At 35.3% G+C, this 22,381-nt stretch overlaps 1 protein-coding gene across 3 annotated transcripts; it reads right to left on the bottom strand.

Annotated features, from left to right (window-relative positions):
• Positions 1–6,071: 6,071 nt before the first annotated feature.
• LOC128221948 (leucine-rich melanocyte differentiation-associated protein-like) lies at positions 6,072–21,315 on the bottom strand. Of its 3 annotated transcripts, none has more exons than XM_052930662.1 (6): positions 21,206–21,315; positions 14,485–14,621; positions 13,257–13,399; positions 11,252–11,372; positions 9,033–9,129; positions 6,072–8,730 (listed from the first exon to the last, which is right to left on the bottom strand). In XM_052930662.1, the coding sequence occupies exons 2-6, from the start codon at positions 14,604–14,606 to the stop codon at positions 8,686–8,688; spliced, it is 528 nt and encodes a 175-aa protein (XP_052786622.1). In that variant the 5' UTR covers positions 14,607–14,621; positions 21,206–21,315; the 3' UTR covers positions 6,072–8,685. The 3 variants fall into 3 exon arrangements, with proteins under 3 accessions (XP_052786622.1, XP_052786624.1, XP_052786623.1); XM_052930664.1 differs by having other exon boundaries at positions 13,257–13,396; XM_052930663.1 differs by having other exon boundaries at positions 21,202–21,299.
• Positions 21,316–22,381: the final 1,066 nt, after the last annotated feature.

The raw sequence follows: 22,381 nt of genomic DNA, 5'->3' as shown, positions 1-22,381 counted from the left end.
CCAAAACAGCAAATATTAATGACTGAAAAATAATTGATTTTTAGGAGCAATATTGTAAAACAAATGCGTTTCATAAAGAAATAATATATTCTACACATATGCACACATATTTTGTCAAAAAACATTGATATCAAAGATAATACATCTTTAAGACTTTTTTTTTAAATCTCTTTTTCTGAGTCTGAGTTTTCCGATCTAGCGACAAAGAGCGAAATTACGGATAAAAAAGTAAGTATGACTTGTAGTTTTACCTTATATAACAATTTTGATCGCTTATTTCAAAAATCTGGGAATGCATAACCATATAAATATGTTTACTCTTCACAAGCATATTGTTTATTTTGTAAATAACACTGTTTGTGGAGTAGTAAGATCGATTTCCTCATGAAACACATGGGTGGTTTTCAAACGAATGGAGAAATTGTTCATAAAGTTTCTGCTGAATATACTTCAGATCATTGAGTGCATTTCGTTTGCCAAAAATTAATACAAACGCATGTTCATCGTAATATGCATGTTTAAACTCCCCTTTCTGGATTGAGCTGGAGCCTAAAGTCAGGGAGCTTGAGCTAAAGTGTGTTTCGCAACCGTGTTAATTTAACTTTCCAAATGATGCTTTAGCATGCCCTTTTTAAACAGTAAGAACATACAATTTAAAAAAAAAAAACAACGCAAGATGGGCACCTATACTGTGATACCATAGCTCAAAGGTGAGCACTTATACTGCGAGACCATTGCTGAAAGTTAAGCTCCTATACTGCGAGACCATTGCTGAAAGGTGTTCATATAAACTGCGAAACCATTGCTGAAAGCTTAGCACCTGTACTGCGAGACCATTTCTGAAAGGTGAGCATCTATACTGCGAGACCATTGCTGAAAGGTGAGCACCTAAACTGCGAGACCATTGCTGAAAGGTGAGCACCTATACTGCGAGACCATTGTTGAAAGGTGAGCAACTATACTGCGAGACCATTGTTGAGAGGTGAGCACCTATACTGTGAGACCATTGCTGAAAAGTGAGCACCTATACTGCGAGACCATTGCTGAAAGGTGAGCACATATACAGCGAGACCATTGCTGAAAGGTGAGCACCTGTACAGCGAGACCATTGCTAAAAAGTGAGCACATTACATATACAGCGAGACCATTGATGAAAGGTGAGCAACTATACAGCGAGACCATTGCTGAAAGGTGAGCACCTATACTGCGAGACCATTGCTGAAAGGTGAGCACCTATACTGCGAGACCATTGCTGAAAGGTGAGCACCTATACAGCGAGACCATTGCTGAAAGGTGAGCACCTATACTGCGAGACCATTGCTGAAAGGTGAGCACCTATACTGCGAGACCATTGCTGAAAGGTGAGCACCTATACAGCGAGACAAATGCTGAAAGGTGAGCACCTATACTGCGAGACCATTGCTGATAGGTGAGAGCACCCATGCCGCGAGACCATTGCTGATATAGGCCTCTACACAATGAGACTTATGCGGATAGGTGGGCACTTATACCGCGAAACAATTACTCATAGATAGGCACCTATACCGCGAGACCCGGGCTGATTGTTGGACACCATTACCGCAAGACCGTGGCTGATAGATGGGCACCTATACCACGAAACCGTGGCTGATAGATGGGCGCCCATACGGCGAGATAGTTGGGCACCCTGGAGGACAATGCACAAAATATAAAAAGGTGAAGCATGCCTTAACAGTCATATTTGGCTCTTCATCATTTCAAGCTTTATGTATTCTCCATTTCCCAAGAACATATTTTGAAAGGGACAATCCACATACGTACAAAAATACGAACACATCCTTGAATATCCTTATTTTTGTTCTAACAGACTGGTTCGTCTACGTTAAGTAGAAATAATCATAAGACGATTCAGCGCTTTCCTAAATTGTTAATAAAATATGTTCTTTAGTCCAAGACAATATCCAATTGTTTAATCAAATAAAGAAGCCAATAAATGCCTTAACAACTTGATAAACAGGGAAATTAATATCAAAATCTTTTAGCGGAGAAACTGTTTTTGGATGTAATTTACATTATTAGAGAGCGTGCGTGGTTTAAATCAAGTAATGTTATCCCCATGTCTGTATTTCGTTTAATCTTTGTTTTGCTCAATATAAATTCTGCCAAAATGATTTGTATTTGTAAGCGTAGCTACCCGCAGAAGTAAAATTTGCAGTTGGCTGAAAAAATATGCGCGTACACGTACAAGACGCAAGTCAAAACCTCTCTTTTAAGTGTGAGGCCATTTAGTGTGCCTTTCAATATACGCGTACACGTACAAGACGCAAGTCAAACCCTCTCTTTTAAGTGTGAGGCCATTGTATGTGCCTTTCAATATACGCGTACACGTACAAGACGCCAGTCAAAACCTCTCTTTTAAGTGTGAGGCCATTGTATGTGCCTTTCAATATACGCGTACATGTACAAGAAGCCAGTAAAACCTCTCTTTTAAGTGTGAGGCCATTGTATGTGCCTTTCAATATACGCGTACACGTACAAGAAGCCAGTAAAACCTCTCTTTTAAGTCTGAGGCCATTGTATGTGCCTTTCAATATACGCGTACACGTACAAGACGCCAGTCAAAACCTCTCTTTTAAGTCTGAGGCCATTGTATGTGCCTTTCAATATACGCGTACACGTACAAGAAGCCAGTAAAACCTCTCTTTTCAGTCTGAGGCCATTGTATGTGCCTTTCAATATACGCGTACACGTACAAGAAGCCAGTTAAACCTCTCTTTTAAGTCTGAGGCCATTGTATGTGCCTTTCAATATACGCGTACACGTACAAGACGCCAGTCAAAACCTCTCTTTTAAGTCTGAGGCCATTGTTTGTGCCTTTCAATATACGCGTACACGTACAAGACGCCAGTCAAAACCTCTCTTTTAAGTCTGAGGCCATTGTATGTGCCTTTCAATATACGCGTACACGTACAAGAAGCCAGTCAAAACCTATCTGTTAAGTGTGAGGTCATTGTTTGTGCCTTTCAATATACGCGTACACGTACAAGAAGCCAGTCAAAACCTATCTTTTAAGTCTGAGGTCATTGTTTGTGCCTTTCAATATACGCGTACACGTACAAGAAGCCAGTCAAAACCTATCTGTTAAGTGTGAGGTCATTGTTTGTGCCTTTCAATATACGCGTACACGTACAAGACGCCAGTCAAAACCTATCTGTTAAGTGTGAGGTCATTGTTTGTGCCTTTTAATGCACGCGTACACGTACAAGACGCCAGTCAAAACCTTTTTTTAGTGTGAGGTCATTGTTTGTGCCTTTTAATGCACGCGTACACGTATAAGGAGCGTGTTGCAACCTCCCTATTGATCGTGATACTTTGTTTATGCCGCTTATGGTCTCGAGACGTATCAGTCAAGTTAGCCAATCGATAACGAATTGACCAATCAGAGTCCACATAAGGCGCGACTTATTATGGGAAACAGCCAATTTACATCTAGGTGTGACTTTGAAGAAGGTTATGCTGTACATTTATGGCTGATCCGTTGTCTTGTAGTTACACACCTGATAGCCAATCCAGGAGACCGTAGTTTCGATTCCCCGCCACACCACTAAAGGATACTAATTATAATCATTTTCTGTGAGGTAAGTCAAATAGGGAACCCGTGTGACAGTGCTAAACATTGGTGCACGTTAAAGAACCAGGGTAGCTCTAACCAGGGTTACATTCGGTCGCTTCACTATGCTCCGAAAAAAACTAAAATGACTAACAATCTTATCGGAGCACTCGCAGAATTGGCCTTGCCCGAGTGCGGGTGTAAATAAGCTTACACTTGCGCTGTATATGATCAAAATTGGATAAGAATTGAGTCAGTAAGAAAACATCTTTTTGAAAACAACAAAAGTGCCAAGAAAAAATGAAATAAAGCGAAACAGAGCGCACATAAATTGAACAAAATACAACATACAATAAAAAAAATTGAACTACAAATGGAACACTATACAAATATTATTTGATTTCTGTGAAGTGTGATTGAAATTAGCCAAGCGCTTCACAGAACAATTGTACCGTGAAATTAAATTTACAACATCTGCTTTGGCATGACAGGTAAAGAAAAAATATTGTCTGTTTCACACACTGTAGAGCAGAGGCTTTTGTTTCTCATACCTAATGTTTGTAGGAAACTGAATTCTAAAATAGCACTTCTAAAGCGAATTAATTACCTCTTAAGCTATGATATACAAAAACTATTTTACAATGCGTACATGTTATCCACAGTGGACTATTGTTGTTCTATATGGAGCAGATGTATACATTCACACATAAGTAAATTATTTATTATTCAGAAAAAAGCTGCAAAAATAATTCTAAGAAAACCTGTTAAAACGTAATCAAGTCCATCGTTTGACAATAGATGTAAATTCAAAGTTGGACTTATTATCTAGTTTTTGCTTGGTCTCATGTCTGAATACTTTTTTGAAGTTATTTCATCTACCAATAACACAAACTACTCATTGCGGTCTACCACCCATAATGATTTAAGTTCCCTCCTAAGTCATTTACTTATTTTGCTAAATCTGTATGGAATTCAATAACGCTTTTTATTCGCGAATCATCATCATCATTTGCATTTAAAACGCAATTCAAAAACACCTTATGACAAAGCAATGACTTTAGTGAATGGCTGTCTGTTAAAATTGTTTGTTTAAATGCGAATTATTATTGTCTTATATAATTTTGAACATTGTACTGAGTATGTGTTGTGTTTGAATGTCGTCGTGTTTGTTATTGTTTGAATGAGAATTGTATACTAATACTTTTGTGTAATCCCTGGAAGACCACATTGTAAAGAAGATACTTATGTTTCTTCATGAAATAAAGTTATTATTATTTAGATGTTATCAAAGCTAAAATGATTTTGCTAAACCTTACACCGCTTTAAAAGCACTTTTGGAGTTGAATGCGCATGTTTTTTTAAAAAAAATTAACCTTCAATATCTTGAATAGACGATGACTGATCCTACATCGGACTCCCTTTTGAATTTGTTTTTATAAAACTACAAATTGTTTCAGTAACTTCTAGAATGCCTTCGTTATAACAATTGCCAAAAAGTTGTAGAATATAAAAGAACAGTGTTAAACAGATGTTCAAGGGCAAATACTTTAGAAAAAAGCAGGCTGCGGTCGATGAAAACGAGGTTAGCCACCCACGGGGTGAAGGGAAATACCTTAGGCATTTCTACCCATCACGATTGTGTGTATACCAAGTTCTAGAGTGAAATCATTTGAAGGGGCTGTCTCACGTATGATAAAATAGCGAGAAAAAAATAAAAATTGTCGAAAACTGACAAACTTGGCATCGATGGGTACAATGCATTGAAACTTACTAACAGAAGTACCACATTGTTTACAATTTATGGGTATGTCTACCAGGTAGAATTCATTCCTTATGCGTGATTGGCTAGTCGATGTTATCACGTGATATTACCGAGGAAGGTGTATAGCTTAATTATGTCACCCGGTAAGAATAAGCCTATGTAGCTCAGTGAGTAAGACGCTAGACTTCAATTTTGGCGACGCGGGTTCGAACCCGGTCTCCGACATATTTTTTTTTTACATTTTGGTACATTTTTTTTACAATTATGATATCAAAGCGTAACACATTCTATTAGACAATTGTCCTGAGATTCGTTACAGAAAAACTTTTTTTGGTACCAATCTGTGACACTGTCCCTTTAAACGATTTGATCAGTTTGTGAATCACTCAAAATATAATATTCGAGAGCACATATATCAAGGACGAAATGGCCTTAGTTCACAGGAATTATGCCAGGCACTACTACTTTCAATGGTGGTAATATGTACCAAATACTAATGGGATATCATTTAAACGGTGGGACAAGTTTGCTAAACAAACTCAACAATAGGCAAAAGGGTAAAATAATTTTCAAGAGCACATACATCAAGGACAAAATGGCCTTAGTTCACATGAAACATGTCAGGCACTATTACTTTCTTTGGTGGTAATATGTACCAAATACTAATGGGATATCATTTAAACGGTGGGACAAGTGGCTAAACAAACTCAACAATAGGCAAAACGGTAAAAAATCGTACTCAGGAGCACAATGGTATATTTAACAGGTTAAGTTGAACTATGAAACCAAAGTTGTACAAGTTTGTACAGCACAAAATAAAATACAACAAACATAGCAATAATGAACATCTTAACAACTGCACTGTAATTTCACATGCAAATTTACAAATTGTGAGAATACCATTTTCATAAATAACTGTATGTATGGAATGAATCTAAGTTGTTTATACAAACACAATCTGCATTTGATTGTATGAACACATTGAGAATATTTACATATTGCATTAAATTAATTACTGCTATTCTTAAAGGATATTGCATCTTTAAATAAACGTCTTATTTATATATATATATATATATTTAGTCCATTTATAAAACGGATTCATTATCTAATGTGTATGTAAACAAATTATATATCATCAAACATTACCAATATTAGGTGCATATACATGATACATAGCAAGTAATGGTTAATATGACAAAGCACCTTACTTATGAAGATAAACAAGAGCACCGCGGAGTGGGTGCCAACGCTCGTCTGAGTTATGAGGTAAGGTTAAAGTTTTTGGACGACGACGACGACGCAGACGCAGACGCAGACGCAGACGACGCCGACGACGCCAAGGCTATCACAATAACTCGACTTTTTTTCTTCGAAAAACAGACGAGCTAAAAATCAATTTCAAATTTGGCCTCTTAATAACACAACAAATAAGTATTATCATTTTTAAAATAGTTATCATAAAAAAAATATGATAATTATTTTAATAATGTTCACGATTTTGACATTCGAAAACCAAACGTTTGATCGAATATTCCAATATGCGAATATTCGTTTGCATCCCTAAAAAATACATAAACTTACAGTTACAGCAAATATCAAAGATTGTTATGACCAAAAAGAGATGAGAATTTCGAAAAGCACTATCCCATTAGAAACTTTTTCATGGAATTACTCAGTTATTCAATGGGATAAGTATAATGGTGTTGATTATTATAACAATTGTAAAAGGATTGAATAAAATCATAAACTATAATTACAGCACTTATCACGGATGAGAATGATACCAACAAAAGTAAGTATTAAAAGCACTATCACATAAACAATAGCCGTCGTAAGACAGCGCGCTCGACTACGCCGCTTTGACTTAGGATACAATAACGATGTCATAATACCAAGTTTGGTCTCTTTATGTCAAACCTAACTAAAATTATTCGATACAGAAGGTGACTTTGATGCTGCCCTCCCACCAGCCTGCCCAAACAATGACGCAAGTCATTCAATTAACTTGATTTCCCATAATGAAAATGTGGTAAAGAATATACAAATATGCCTTTCAAAGGAAATTTAAAAAAATCAAAAAAAAAATCAAGGGCCATAATTTGTATGTAGGCTTAAAACGGAGTTATGTTTCTTGTTGTAAGATGGTCGTAAATAATTTTGAATTTTATTAAGTGCATTTAATGAACGGTATAAAAGTATTTTTTTATTAAAATTCCAACTTGCCCTTAACTTTTACTTGCCTAAAACTTTAACCTAAGTCAGTCAGGGGCCATAACTTGTATTAAGGATATGGAGTTATGTAACCTTATTGGGTGATGGTCTTGAACAATTGTGTGAAGTATTAAGTCAATTGAATGAAGGGTATAGAAGTTATTAAACAATATCCCAACCTGCCCTAAAACGTTAACCTAAGTTCCATAGTCAATCAGGGGCCATAATCTGTGTTAAGAATAATATGGAGTTATCTAACCTCATTATGTGATGGCTGTGAACATATGTGTGAAGTATTAAGTCAATTGAATGAATGGTGTTGGAGTTTTATGTGAAAAGCCCAACTTGCCCTAAAACTTTAACCTGCCCTTAAACTTAAACCTAAGTCAATCAGGGGCCATAACTTGTATTTAGGATAATATGGAGTGATGTAACCTCATTGTGTGATGGTCCTGAACAACTGTGTGAAGTATTAAGTCAATTGAACAAAGGATATAGAAGTTATTAATAAATATTCCAACTTGCCCTTAAACTTTAACCTAAGTTCAATAGTCAATCAGGGGCCATAATCTGTGTAAAGAATAATATGGAGTTATCTAACCTCATCATATGATGGCCCTGAACAACTGCGTGAAGTATTAAGTCAATTGAATGTAGGGTATTGGACTTATAAGTGAAAATCCCAACTTGCCCTAAAACTTGAACCAGACGCCGACGCCGACGCTGGGGCGAGTAGTATAGCCCACTTATTCTTCAAATAGTCGAGCTAAAAAGTATACAATGTCATGGAAACCATAGAGCACGTGCTTGGTATTAATTTTATAATGATACTAATAACCATTAATAAACATATGATAAAATATCATAGACTTACAGTTTCAGCAAATATCACAGTAAAAGGAAAGAATAATACATTTACAATAGAAACGAAATTCTAGTATAAAAGCCCTTTTACATAAATAAGCCAATGTCATGGAGATGCTAAAGAAAATGCATTCGATCAATGTTATGATGAATATAACCATTATTGAAATATCATAATTTGTTCCTCAAGTATTATTCCATAAATAAGCCACTGTCATGGAGATACTACCACACTTATAACGTTCATAGAAACATGTTACGATGATGACGGTGGTTTTGCTTTCCGCTTCTTTCTGGGAACCTGAAAAAGAAAAGAACTAGTTTGAGATTTGTATATGTACATGCGTAAATGACACATCCATATTAAACAAATGAAACCCGATATGGTCTTTATCAGACCTGAAAAGGGGCATAGTGCTGATGAAAACGAAAAGTATGCTAAAAAAGGACAGAGTACTTTGGCAAAAATGGGAACATTGGATCTGGCTGTGTAGAATATTATAAATCTAACAGGACATTTGTAAAAAATAAAAATAGTCTATATATTATAATAATAATAATTCCGACGAGTTTCAAAAGTATATTGCACAACACCAAATTTACCGGTTTATAAATCCTCTCTGCTTCGCTTCTTTCATCCGCTTCTATCTTCTTATCGTCCAATGTTCCAAGCTTAGGAAATTTGCTGATGACATAATGTCTGAAAAGGAGCGATTCGAATGTGGCATATAACAAAGCAATCGATGCACAATTCAAAGCTGCACTCTCACAGATGGACCGTTTATACATTTTTTTTTGTCTTGGAATGAGCCAATGTTTGTGTTAATCTCTGGTAACCATTGATATAAAACTGCTGACAAAAGATCTCGCAATTCAAATATTTACGTTCAAGAACTAATGTTTTATGGTAAAAAGCGTTACTAACGCTTAAGGAAAAATGAGCTTTTTGGCATAAACAACGACTGAAACAAGCGATTTGATCTTTTGTCAGCAGACATATATTTATCACTCGTTTCCAGACACGAAGGCAAAAGTTGACTGATTCTAAGACAAAACAATAAGAAAAAAGTTGTCAAAAAGGACAATCTGCGAACATGCAGCTTTTAGGGTGAAAGCTGTTACATGGTAAATGAGTCAGCCTCTCATCCAAAACGTGATTGGTTCAATTTCAACATGACTTATCAAACAGGTCAACAGCACTGGTTTCTAACGGTAAACCAAGAAACGTATTCAACCTGTCTTCACAATGAAGGTAAAATAAATTAGTATTTGGTATTTGGTATAATATTTGCTCGTTATGCTTTCTTGCACACAGGGTTTTCATTTTAACCGATTACCGACTAAAAACATCGTTTTAAATCATGTTTAAATCGGTTGATTTTTAGGAGTTTCAAAAATAAATAAAGACGATGTTCAAGTAATGCGGAACTTTTTCCATCGGGACTTATTCGACGAGTTAGTGTGTCATCGCACACCGACGACACCGCAAACATGGCGGCTAGCAAGAAAAGAAAGTTGCAATATTTTTGATTTCGGCATCAAAGCCAAATCTGATGAGAAAGTATCAAGGTTATGCTCTGATGATGTTACGTTGGCAGTTCATTTATTTTTTGTTCTCCCGCCAGTACTTATTGTTCACTGTTTTGGCTCAAAGTTTTTGCAGACGATACAAGACCCCCGGCCTGATCTTGTTTTCTCTGTTACATTTGTTACAACAAAACATTTTGACAACCCTGATTGCACACCAGGATCAGCAGTTTCATAATTGAAAATTAAATTACAATGCAAGTACTACAAATAGTGTTAATTACGAAAATATTGGAAAAGTCACTGTACAAACTCGTTCGATGACAGAAATCAATTCGTTAATACAAAATTCAGCCTAGCTCAGTATCTGAGGCAGATTGTGAATGCCATTATGTGACAAGTTTTGACGTCTATTGAAATAAAAAAATCAACACTTAATACCCTTTAAATGGGTATTTCTAGTCACAAATTAAAAAAAAAATGTCAAGTAGGTTACTGTACTCTTAAAAATGTCTTTCAGATGAATACACTGAACAACAATGTATAGGTTTTCAAAGGGTTCGAATTAATTTAGTTAACACGGATTGTAAAAGAAATTTTAACAACATTAAATTAATCACTTTCGTTGACTATATCTAACGCGAGTGTGTGGTATTTTGCTTTTAAGGAAACCAGAGTACCCGGAGATGACCCAACTTGTCGAATTGGTATACCCAAACTGAACTCATAAGAGCGCCAACGCTAGCCGGACCTTTATGGTTAAAACATAATCACGAAGACGATATAGAGGATAATTGTTGGTTTCAGTGTAAGATCGAAATATATTTCACCGAGTTAACACCAAATTTAATGTATTCTCTTTTGGTGTTCACAAGGTGAAATATATTGCTATCTTACACTGAAACAAACATATTTTTTTTTTCTATTATACATTTAATAATACTCGTTTAGAAAAACGCGCCAAGTTCAATGCGCACGTAACGTCATTTCGATAGTGACGTCGTTGAAGGTGTGTCCAAGCCATAAGCGCTGAGGTTTGGAACAGAAAGCGGACTAATATTTCAAAGTAGTGAAAAATATCAAATTGATACTTTCCCTTTTTGAAGCAGTGAAATACCAATTTTATTTTATTTCACTGATAAACGTCTATAAACCATCGGAAAGCATATAAATTTAAAAAATAAATTATGGAATTTTAAAATAAGCTACACAAATTTAAACATACAACAACAATGTACAACATGTGAGAAGACACACTGTACTTTAACCATAAAATGAAACCTTTATACGAATACCTATAGTCCGTGTATTGTTCATACGTTCCATCGTTGAAGTAGCTTGGTGCAGCTGTGTTGTTCATCATGGACAAATATCGCAAATTAGGGCAGCGTTTGGCAAGCGTCCCAATAAACACACCTGAAGGTATACAAATTGGGCTAATTGTGAAGAACTCCTTAAAAGTTAACAATTATATTTTAACGTCATCGTCTTAAACTTTCAAATTGGGAAGTTTTAGAGATACACTTATATTTTAAGCACCAGATTTGGGACTATGTTATAGCTGCACTTGTTAAATGTATATTAAAGAGCAAAACATCAATCAGTTCACCTTTGTAATTTTACAACTATGGCGTTGTTAACATTGTAAACTTTAATTCTGAACTATACGTACAAATACCTAAAGGTTAATGTATATAGGATAAACTTCAGTATCCAAACACGTACACATATCTTGTGTATTGGTTAAAGGATACAATGATAACTCCAGTATCCAAACACGTTCAAAGATCATGTTAATGGGATAACGGATACAGGGTCAATGCCAGAATACAAACACGTTCAACGATCATGTTTAACCAGTATCCAAACACGTTCAAAGATCATGTTAATGGGTTAAATGATACAGGGTCAACGCCAGTATCCAAACACGTTCAAATATCATGTTAATGGGTTAAATGATACAGGGTCAACGCCAGTATCCAAACACGTTCAAAGATCATGTTAATGGGTTAAATGATACAGGGACAACTCCAGTATCCAATCACGTACACAGATCATGTTTATGGGTTAACTGATACAGGGTGAATACCAGTATCTAAACACGTACACATATCATATTTATGGGTTAACGGATACAGGGTGAACACCAGTATCTAAACACGTACACAGATCATATTTATGGGTTAACGGATACAGGGTGAACACCAGTATCTAAACACGTACACAGATCATATTTATGGGTTAACGGATACAGGGTGAACACCAGTATCTAAACACGTACACAGATCATGTTTATGGGTTAACGGATACAGGGTGAACACCAGTATCTAAACACGTACACAGATCATATTTATGGGTTAACGGATACAGGGTGAACACCAGTATCTAAACACGTACACAGATCATATTTATGGGTTAACGGATACAGGGTGAACACCAGTATCTAAACACGTACACAGATCATGTTTATGGGTTAACGGATACAGGGTGAACACCAGTATCTAAACACGTACACAGATCATATTTATGGGTTAACGGATACAGGGTGAACACCAGTATCTAAACACGTACACAGATCATATTTATGGGTTAACGGATACAGGGTGAACACCAGTATCCAATCACGTACACAGATCATGTTTATGGGTTAACGGATACAGGGACAACTCCAGTATCCAATCACGTACACAGATCATGTTTATTGGGTTCAAGGATACAGGGTGAACACCAGTATCTAAACACGTACACAGATCATGTTTATGGGTTAACGGATACAGGGTGAACACCAGTATCTAAACACGTACACAGATCATGTTTATTGGGTTAAAGGATACAGGGACAACTCCAGTATCTAAACACGTACACAGATCATGTTTATTGGGTTCAAGGATACAGGGACAACTCCAGTATCCAATCACGTACACAGATCATGTTTATTGGGTTCAAGGATACAGGGACAACTCCATCATTTTCCAAACCCGTACAAAGATAATGCTTATGGCCAAACACTTAAAAAACAACTGTCAAACAGACAACTAAGAAACGAAATAGCAATTAATATAGACTGCTTATTAATATATATATAGAGAGGAGCTTGTTTTGTTTTTTTTAAATACTGCAATACTAAAAGGTCTCAAGTCACAGATAGATTTATTCTTATCTGCAAATTGTGTTATAGAAAACCTGGCTTTACAAAGTCTCCAAAAATAGTTTCTAGATAAATTAAACCCTTAAAAAAGCACCAATGGCTACTTTTTGTCAAACAAAACAATGACGACATAGTAAAAAACAATCACCTACCTAAGTTTTCAATGTTGTTATGGTTAACCCAAAATGTGTGGAGAAGTGGCATTTCAGGCATTTTGAGGTGTGGGGTCAGCTGGTTGTGGTCCAAAACCAGAGACTGGAGACTAGTGTACTCGGATAAGAATCGGAGGTCTCTACTATGATGTTAAGGATTCTCAGTATTACAATAGTGATATTGTGGTGCACACCAGGTAGTAAAGGCCATATAGCTGCTGCAGGTAGGAAAGCAGCACACTAACATATAACGGAATTGGATAGTCATCCGTTATTGGATGTTAAAGCTGCACTGTCTCACAGATATATACAATTTTTACAACTTTTTTTATTTTTTGTCTTAGAGAGAGCAAATTTTTGCGTATATATCTGCAAACCAATGATATAAAATTGCTGACAAAATATCAGATCGTAGATCTTCATATTTCCGTTCGAAAATTAATGTTTTATGGCTTAAACCGTTACTAACGGTTGAAGAAAAATGCATAAAACATCAATTTTTGAACTGAAATATAAAAATCTGTCGTCTCATTTTTTGTCAGCAGTCTTATATAACTGGTTTCTATGGATTTTCGCAAAAAAATAGCTCGTTCCAAGACAACAAATAAAAAAAATAAAAACGTTCAATCTGTGAGAGTGCAGCTTTAAGAGCAAAAGACAGTGCGCTCGACTAGTTCGCTGCTTTTAACTAGAATTCTTAAGATAAATAATAAAGGGTCATAATTTGCATATTAGGTTTCAATTAAATACATCACTGATGATCAGGTAGGTGCTGAGATATTGACTTATGCAGACTATCATAGTAAGTTTAACATAATTTCTTATTCGCAAAATAAAGGGCCACATTTTAAAAATAGAGTTGTCTTTCTTATTTTTTTTAGTAATTTGATCGTTGAGTACCGTTAATCTAAAGTATCAATGCAATACCTCAAAAAAATTCTTGAGATATGAACCTACATGGCTTACAATGCAAACCCTTAACCATCATTACTAAGTCGAATAATAAAGGCCCATAATTTGCTTTATATTAAAAAAGGTGTTATATTACAAAATTAACTACGTTGGATAAATGGATATTTGGGAACATATCTATAAAGTTTCAGTGAAATGTATGATGTATTTGCTGTAATAAGGAATCAAAAGAGATCCTTGTCTTTCTTTCTGATTGGCGACAACACAGTAGCGTGAATAATGTACAATTTTTATTGATTGAAAAGACAAAGGATACGAGATTCGATTGTAAGAGAGATCCAATTCTTCCACATATTTTGCTGTCCTTTGTATAATCTCTGCTGGTACTTCCGTGTAATTCTGGTATGTCAGGTTCTGTCTTTTAAAATGTTGATCCATGGTCAGTACTGTGTGCTGAAAAAATAACATTGATTATACAGTGGTTTACAGTGGTACAGGGGAAATCGTATTATTATGTGTCATAAAAAGTTGTTCAAATACAAAGTCATACCAGTATGACGTCACAACAATACTAAGTCAAACAAGTATGACGTCACACCAGTACTTAGTCAAACCAGTATGACGTCACACCAGTACAGGGTCAAACCAGTACGAAGTCATTACACTACAAAGTCATACCTGTTATAAGTCTTACCAGTACTCAGTTATGCCAGTAAAAATTCATACCAGTAAAAAGCCGCACATATACAAAGTTGTATCACAACTAAATTGTATAAGTGCAAAGAAGTACCACTACAAAGTCATACCAGTACAAAGTCATACCAGTACCAAGTCATACCACTACAAAGTCATACCACTACAAAGTCATACCAGTACAAAGTCACACTACTACAAAGTCATACCAGTACAATGTTGCACCACCACAAAGTCATACCAGTACAAAGTCGCACTCCTACAAAGTCATACCAGTACAAAGTCATACCACTACAAAGTCGCACCACCACAATGTCGTACTAGTACAAAGTCGCACCACCACAAATCATACCACTACAAAGTCATACTACTACAATGTCATACCACTACAAAGTTATACCACTACAAAGTCGCACTACTACAAAGTCACACCACTACAAAGTCATACCACTACAAAGTCTTACCACTACAAAGTCACACCACTACAAAGTCATACCACTACAAAGTCGCACCACTAAAATGTCATACCACTACAAAGTCGCACCACTACAAAGTCATACCACTACAAAGTCGCACCACTACAAAGTCATACCACTACAAAGTCGCACCACTACAAAGTCATACCACTACAAAGTCGCACCACTACAAAGTCATACCACTACAAAGTCGCACCACTACAAAGTCATACCACTACAAAGTCGCACCACTACAAAGTCATACCACTACAAAGTCGCACTACTACAAAGTCATACCACTACAAAGTCATACCACTACAAAGTCGCACTACTACAAAGTCACACCACTACAAAGTCATACCACTACAAAGTCATACCACTACAAAGTCACACCACTACAAAGTCGCACCACTACAAAGTCATACCACTACAAAGTCGCACCACTACAAAGTCATACCACTACAAAGTCGCACCACTACAAAGTCATACCACTACAAAGTCGCACCACTACAAAGTCATACCAGTACAAAGTCGCACCACTACAAAGTCATACCAGTACAAAGTCGCACCACTACAAAGTCATACCAGTACAAAGTCGCACCACTACAAAGTCATACCAGTACAAAGTCGCACCACTACAAAGTCATACCAGTACAAAGTCGCACCACTACAAAGTCATACCACTAAAAAGTCATACCACTACAAAGTCATACTAGTACAAAGTCGCACCACCACAAAGTCATACCAGTACAAAGTCGCACCACCACAAAGTCATACCAGTACAAAGTCGCACCACCACAAAGTCATACCAGTACAAAGTCGCACCACCACAAAGTCATACCAGTACAAAGTCGCACCACCACAAAGTCATACCAGTACAAAGTCGCACCACCACAAAGTCATACCAGTACAAAGTCGCACCAATTGATACAAAGTTGTATCACAACTAAATTGTACCAGTGCAAAGTCATACACTACAAAGTCATACCAGTACAAAGTCGCACCACTACAAAGTCATACCAGTACAAAGTCACACAACTTTGTAACAAAGTCATACCATTACAAAGATGTACCACTAAAATGTCATGAAATCGTACCACTACCACAACAAGTGTCAATCCAGTTTAAAATCACACCAGTATGAAGTCATACTAGTACAAAGTCGCATCACTACAGTCATACAAGTATCAAGTTGTACCAACATGAAGTTGTACCATTGCAAAATGAAATTGTACCAACATAGAGTTGTACTAAAATGAAGTTGAACCACCATGAAATGGTACAAACATGAAGTTGTACCAGTAAGAAGTTGTAGTAACATGGAGTTGTACTAAAATAAAGTTGAACCACTATGAAATGGTACAAACATGAAGTTGTACCACCATTATGTTTGTACCAACATGAAGTCATACCAACATAAGGTCGTACCACCATTATGTTGTACCAACATGAAGTCATACCACCATTATGTTGTACCACCATGAAGTCGTACCACCATTATGTTGTACCAATATGAAGTCATACCACCATTATGTTGTACCAACATGAAGTCATACCACCATGAAGTCATACCACCATGAAGTTGTACCAATATGAAGTCATACCACCATTATGTTGTACCAACATGAAGTCATAGCAACATGAAGTCGCACCACCATTATGTTGTACCAACATGAAGTCATACCAATATGAAGTCATACCCTATTATGTTGTACCAACATGAAGTCATACCACCATTATGTTGTACCAAAATGAAGTCATACCACCATTATGTTGTACCAAAATGAAGTCAAACCAACATGAAGTCGCACCACCATTATGTTGTACCAACATGAAGTCATACCAATATGAAGTCATACCCTATTATGTTGTACCAACATGAAGTCATACCACCATTATGTTGTACCAACATGAAGTCATACCAATATGAAGTCATACCCTATTATGTTGTACCAATATGAAGTCATACCACCATTATGTTGTACCAACATGAAGTCATACCAACATGAAGTCATACCACCATTATGTTGTTACAAAATGAAGTCAAACCAACATGAAGTCGTACCACCATTATGTTGTACCAACATGATGTCATACCACCATTATGTTGTACAACATGAAGTCATACCAACATGAAGTCGTACCACCATTATGTTGTACCAATATGAAGTCATACCACCATTATGTTGTACAACATGAAGTCATACCAACATGAAGTCATACCAACATAAGGTCATACCACCATTATGTTGTACCAATATGAAGTCATACCACCATTATGTTGAACAACATGAAGTCATACCAACATGAAGTCATACCAACATAAGGTCATACCAACATGAAGTCGTACCACCATTATGTTGTACAACATGAAGTCATACCACCATTATGTTGTACAACATGAAGTCATACCACCATTATGTTGTACAACATGAAGTCATACCAACATGAAGTCATACCAACATAAGGTCATACCAACATGAAGTCATACCACCATTATGTTGTACAACATGAAGTCATACCACCATTATGTTGTACAACATGAAGTCATACCACCATTATGTTGTACTAACATGAAGTCGTACCACCATTATGTTGTACAACATGAAGTCATACCACCATTATGTTGTACAACATGAAATCGTACCAACATAAGGTCATACCAACATGAAGTCATACCAGCATGAATTTGTACCAATTTAGAGTCATACCACATCAAATTTGTAACCCTAGGAAGTCATATTGACTCAATGTATAGTTGATTGATATCTTTAAATACCCTTATACTTCGCAACGATATGCCATACGTTGGTACACCTTCTCTAAACTTGTAATCATTTTTAATGGGTAAGAAATCATGCATCATCATCATCAATACCAAAAGTGTGCTCATTAATAAATTGTTTATGCATTTTTTGTACAAACTCAGTAGATGTATCACTTACTATTAGTTATTTCTTCAAATTTCTGGTATGATCTGATTAAAAAATCGACTGACTTCGAAATGAAATGTATTTTCAATTCTAATTGTATGTTTAAATGCAATCTTTGCCCGCAGGGGGGCCCATTGCAGCTCCCTAGACCCCCGGCGGAAGTGACGACAAATCTGTAAGACTCTTAAAGAAATATAATATATGGTATATAAACAAATATATCATATTTATGAGAATAGGATCATAAGATAGGTGTGTTTGGTAAATAAACAAATTTCATAATAAAAAAATGAAGTTCAAATGGACAACCATTATTAACCATGGAATCCAAAAATAATGAGGGGCTGTTTCAATACTAAATATTAATTAATGTGTTTATTTCTACTCCCCTATATTAACAAATGTAAATTGTCAAGTTCAAGTTGAGTGTAATGACAATTGTTCGACTACTGGCACAATGAAGTATGAACATATATGTATTTAATATACACAATAGGCCTGATCCTAAATGCAGAAATAATCAATTAAATCAATTAAAAACAACAAGCAGCACTTCCATTCCATAACTTTGAATTATGAAACACACTGCTTGTCAAGGGAAATCACTGCATGTGAGATTCTACACCAATTTAGCAGTTATCTTCAATTTTGTATAAACAATTGATTCCAAAACTATTGTAAGCGCCTAATAGTACAACCTTTTTAACAACTTGTTATCAATGTGTGATTTATTGTTAAACATCTGTGACAAAACTTAAAATTACTGCGGCAAATCCATAACTGTTAGTTACTTCAATGTTACTTACTAGTATTTGATAATTTAATTTTCAAAAGGGTTTCTAATGCTTTTTGACAACAATACTATTTTCTGTCTTATTTCAAAATAGCTATTTACAGCATACCTCTTATTCCAACATTTAGAATGATATTTAATTTTTGAAACTATCATTTTGCTACATTTTTCACAAAATAATTCATATATTTCTGCAGCCATTTGTATAAAAGTGTTAATTCTAAGCTAGTCAAAATGTTTACCTATTGGTCAATATTTATTCAATAATAACTAATGACCAAAGAAAGTGCTTGCATATATATGTGTCATACATGCGGCATGGAGGCCCGGTGGGGGAAAAAATCCCCCGTGTTATTCAATCTATCACCTGGTCGCCCGGCAGGAGATAAAATCCCCCTAAATGGTCTCTAGAAAATATGGCATATATGATGTGTAAACCTACCAAAGATAACCTGCAGATTAGTTATCCAGTTAATTACAATTTGCCCAAGGGTATTACTTTAACCCAGGCTGCTGTAGCACCATACACATACTTTAAATTATGCCTTTTGTATTATTTTATCACATAATTACAGTTGTTTTTGTTACAAACATAGAATTTTGTACAATCATTACTCTACCAACCAAGTTTTTTGCACATTTCTCAAATTTTGCCTTTTTCCCTTCCGTGGAGATTATCTTTTTAATCTTATTTTCACTATACGCCGCAATATTAGCATTTTCCCTGAGTTCCAAGTTAACATGATACTCGGCGTTTCAAAGTGTTTATTATCGTTCATTAAAGTAATAAAGATAGTTGTCAATTTTTGGAAGGTTTTTTCTTTGATCGCGTCCTATAAATACAATTCCAGTCAGTTTTATTGATTTCATACAAACTCGACCCTTAATCTACAAATCACTTGGATTGTACTCAAAATGTAGTATTCAGTCGCTATTGTCACTTTGTTTGCAAAAATCTAAATTTCAAATGCCCTTGTTAAACTTGTATTATTGTGAATGAATAATATATTGAATAAAACTTAATCATTCATTTCATAGTCTAGTTTCCAGTTTGTCTATATGTGACACTTTAACCATAATAGTTACATTTGTAAAAAGGTTAATGAATAACATAACACATAACAAATCACATATAAACATACACTTTGCACAATAACTATTTAAATGAAAACTAAATTGAATTTTGTTTTAGTGTTTTTGACACTGACACTGGTACAAATGTGAAAGCCATTTTGCAGGTATATTTTGGTAGTAAATAATAAAAATACTTTGACAGATTTTTTTTACGATTTTTAATATGGCAAATCCTTCACGTACAATTTGTTTTGTAGGAAAAGTGGGTAGTTATTCCGATCAGGATTCCAGGTTAAAGCATATTGCATCTATAAAATATCATAAAAAAAATAAAGATTACCAGATAATGTTATTTCATATTAGTTCCGTACACAAAACATAAATATCGAACAAGTTATTATGAGTTTGATGTGTTTGTCTTTTATTTCATTTTGTCAAACAATCAGAACACCTTGGTGATGGCCAAGTTGTTATGATTGTATTTACGAGATCTATTTTGAAGCTTGCAGGAGATGGTCGAGTTGTAACGATTTGCTGTCTGTGTCAGTAAAGTTCCGTTTTATTGAAATGGTTAATCCTGTGTTTTAATGCATTTAATGCTTTAAGCATTATTTTACAATGTAAGTGCAAATTTTGCACAAATCAATGATTTTTACAAAATATATTTGCACTTACATTGTAAAATTTGAATATAAACCTCTATTGTCTATTACAAAAAATGAAACATTTCTCTCAATACAATTTCAATATTTTTCAAAACCCCCCTGTTTTTACACAAACCCGCTTAGACGTTGGGGATTCAAAGACAACAAAGCCTCTTATTTTAGACTAATTTTGGTTATAATCTATTTATAAGAGTAACCTGTTAACACATTTCAAGACAATACATTGGCTAGATAAAAATTATGGTTTGTTGTGAAAAAATGTATTTATAAACAAATAATATTACATTCAAGAAAAATAAACATTAACAAATATATTTTAAAACTGTTAAAAACGTCATTTTAATAAGTGTGCGGTTCGGCGGAAACAATGTTCGTGTAATTTGTTATTATAATATTAACTAATAATTCACTTTTACTTACTTACACTTTAATAAAACTATTTAAACTTAAAGGAAATAAATCATCGTTCTGTAACAGCTTCACGTCGTCCACCATTTTGAACAGTCACATGATCAAACTACGATTAGGTATTCGTGAATCCCGTTGTCTTCCGTACACAGCGACATAATAAGTAGATAATCGCCAAGGCGCGGTGAACTCCCCTTATAAATACACACTCTGTCGGATACACACATTATTATGTCGATTACAACAATAATTGCAGGATTATTGTTCCTTAGTTAAGAAACGTTTTGTTCATATAGGTGTGTACTGTTTTAATATTAAAAGCTTATAGGCTCATTACGGGTGATTTGAAGAAAGAAAATATACATTTTAAAAGTTGTGAAAATCACTGATTACGAACATGAACAAGATCATCACCTTTGGACAACTTGACTTTGGTTTACACAATACAAGTATATATTTGTATTTAGTGTATACGTATATAGTTTTATTAAACTCTAAAAAGGTATTTGCCAATATCTCTGTCAGAGGTCAGCAAACACAAACTCAACACAAGTTTATGTTTATTATATATTCTGTAACTTGCATACCAATTCACCCGAAACTGGGTACTTGCTGAACAAGTTATGAAATATGTGAATGAGTTACAGCCAAAGCTTATAAGTTACTTTAAAAAGAATGCCAAAATAATGATTAGCATTCAAGGTATATACAAAACCTACATGTTGATCCATCTTACATTAGATATCACCTTTAATCATACTCTGCTACGGAATACATCGGGTTCGTATAAAAGGTACTGGATAAGGGGTCAAACGCCACTGAACTTAAATGAACAAACACCACGAACAGATCGCAAACGCATAAAATAGACTTATAGATAAATTATGAAAAATACCGCCCTGGAACAGGCAGTTAAACACTAGTTCACCAGAACACGAATTTGCGCTGTTTACACGATGTTTATGCTACGTACGCTGTCAAAATACTGTTTCTACGTTGTTAACACTGTGTTTACACTGTTTTCAAGCTGTTTACTACGTGTTTACACGCTGTTTAAGCTGTCCGTTACTTATGACTGCATTGTTTACGATGCGATTTTGTACGGTGTGGATATCTCCTTGATTCAATGACATATTCCGGATCATGGGTTAGAAGTGTATCAAATATCGAATAGGCTTTGCTTAAATAACTA

Source organism: Mya arenaria, chromosome 16 (assembly GCF_026914265.1).
Source record: "Mya arenaria isolate MELC-2E11 chromosome 16, ASM2691426v1".
NCBI classification, from domain to species: domain Eukaryota; kingdom Metazoa; phylum Mollusca; class Bivalvia; order Myida; family Myidae; genus Mya; species Mya arenaria.
This window is presented reverse-complemented; position numbering and strand designations above follow the sequence as displayed.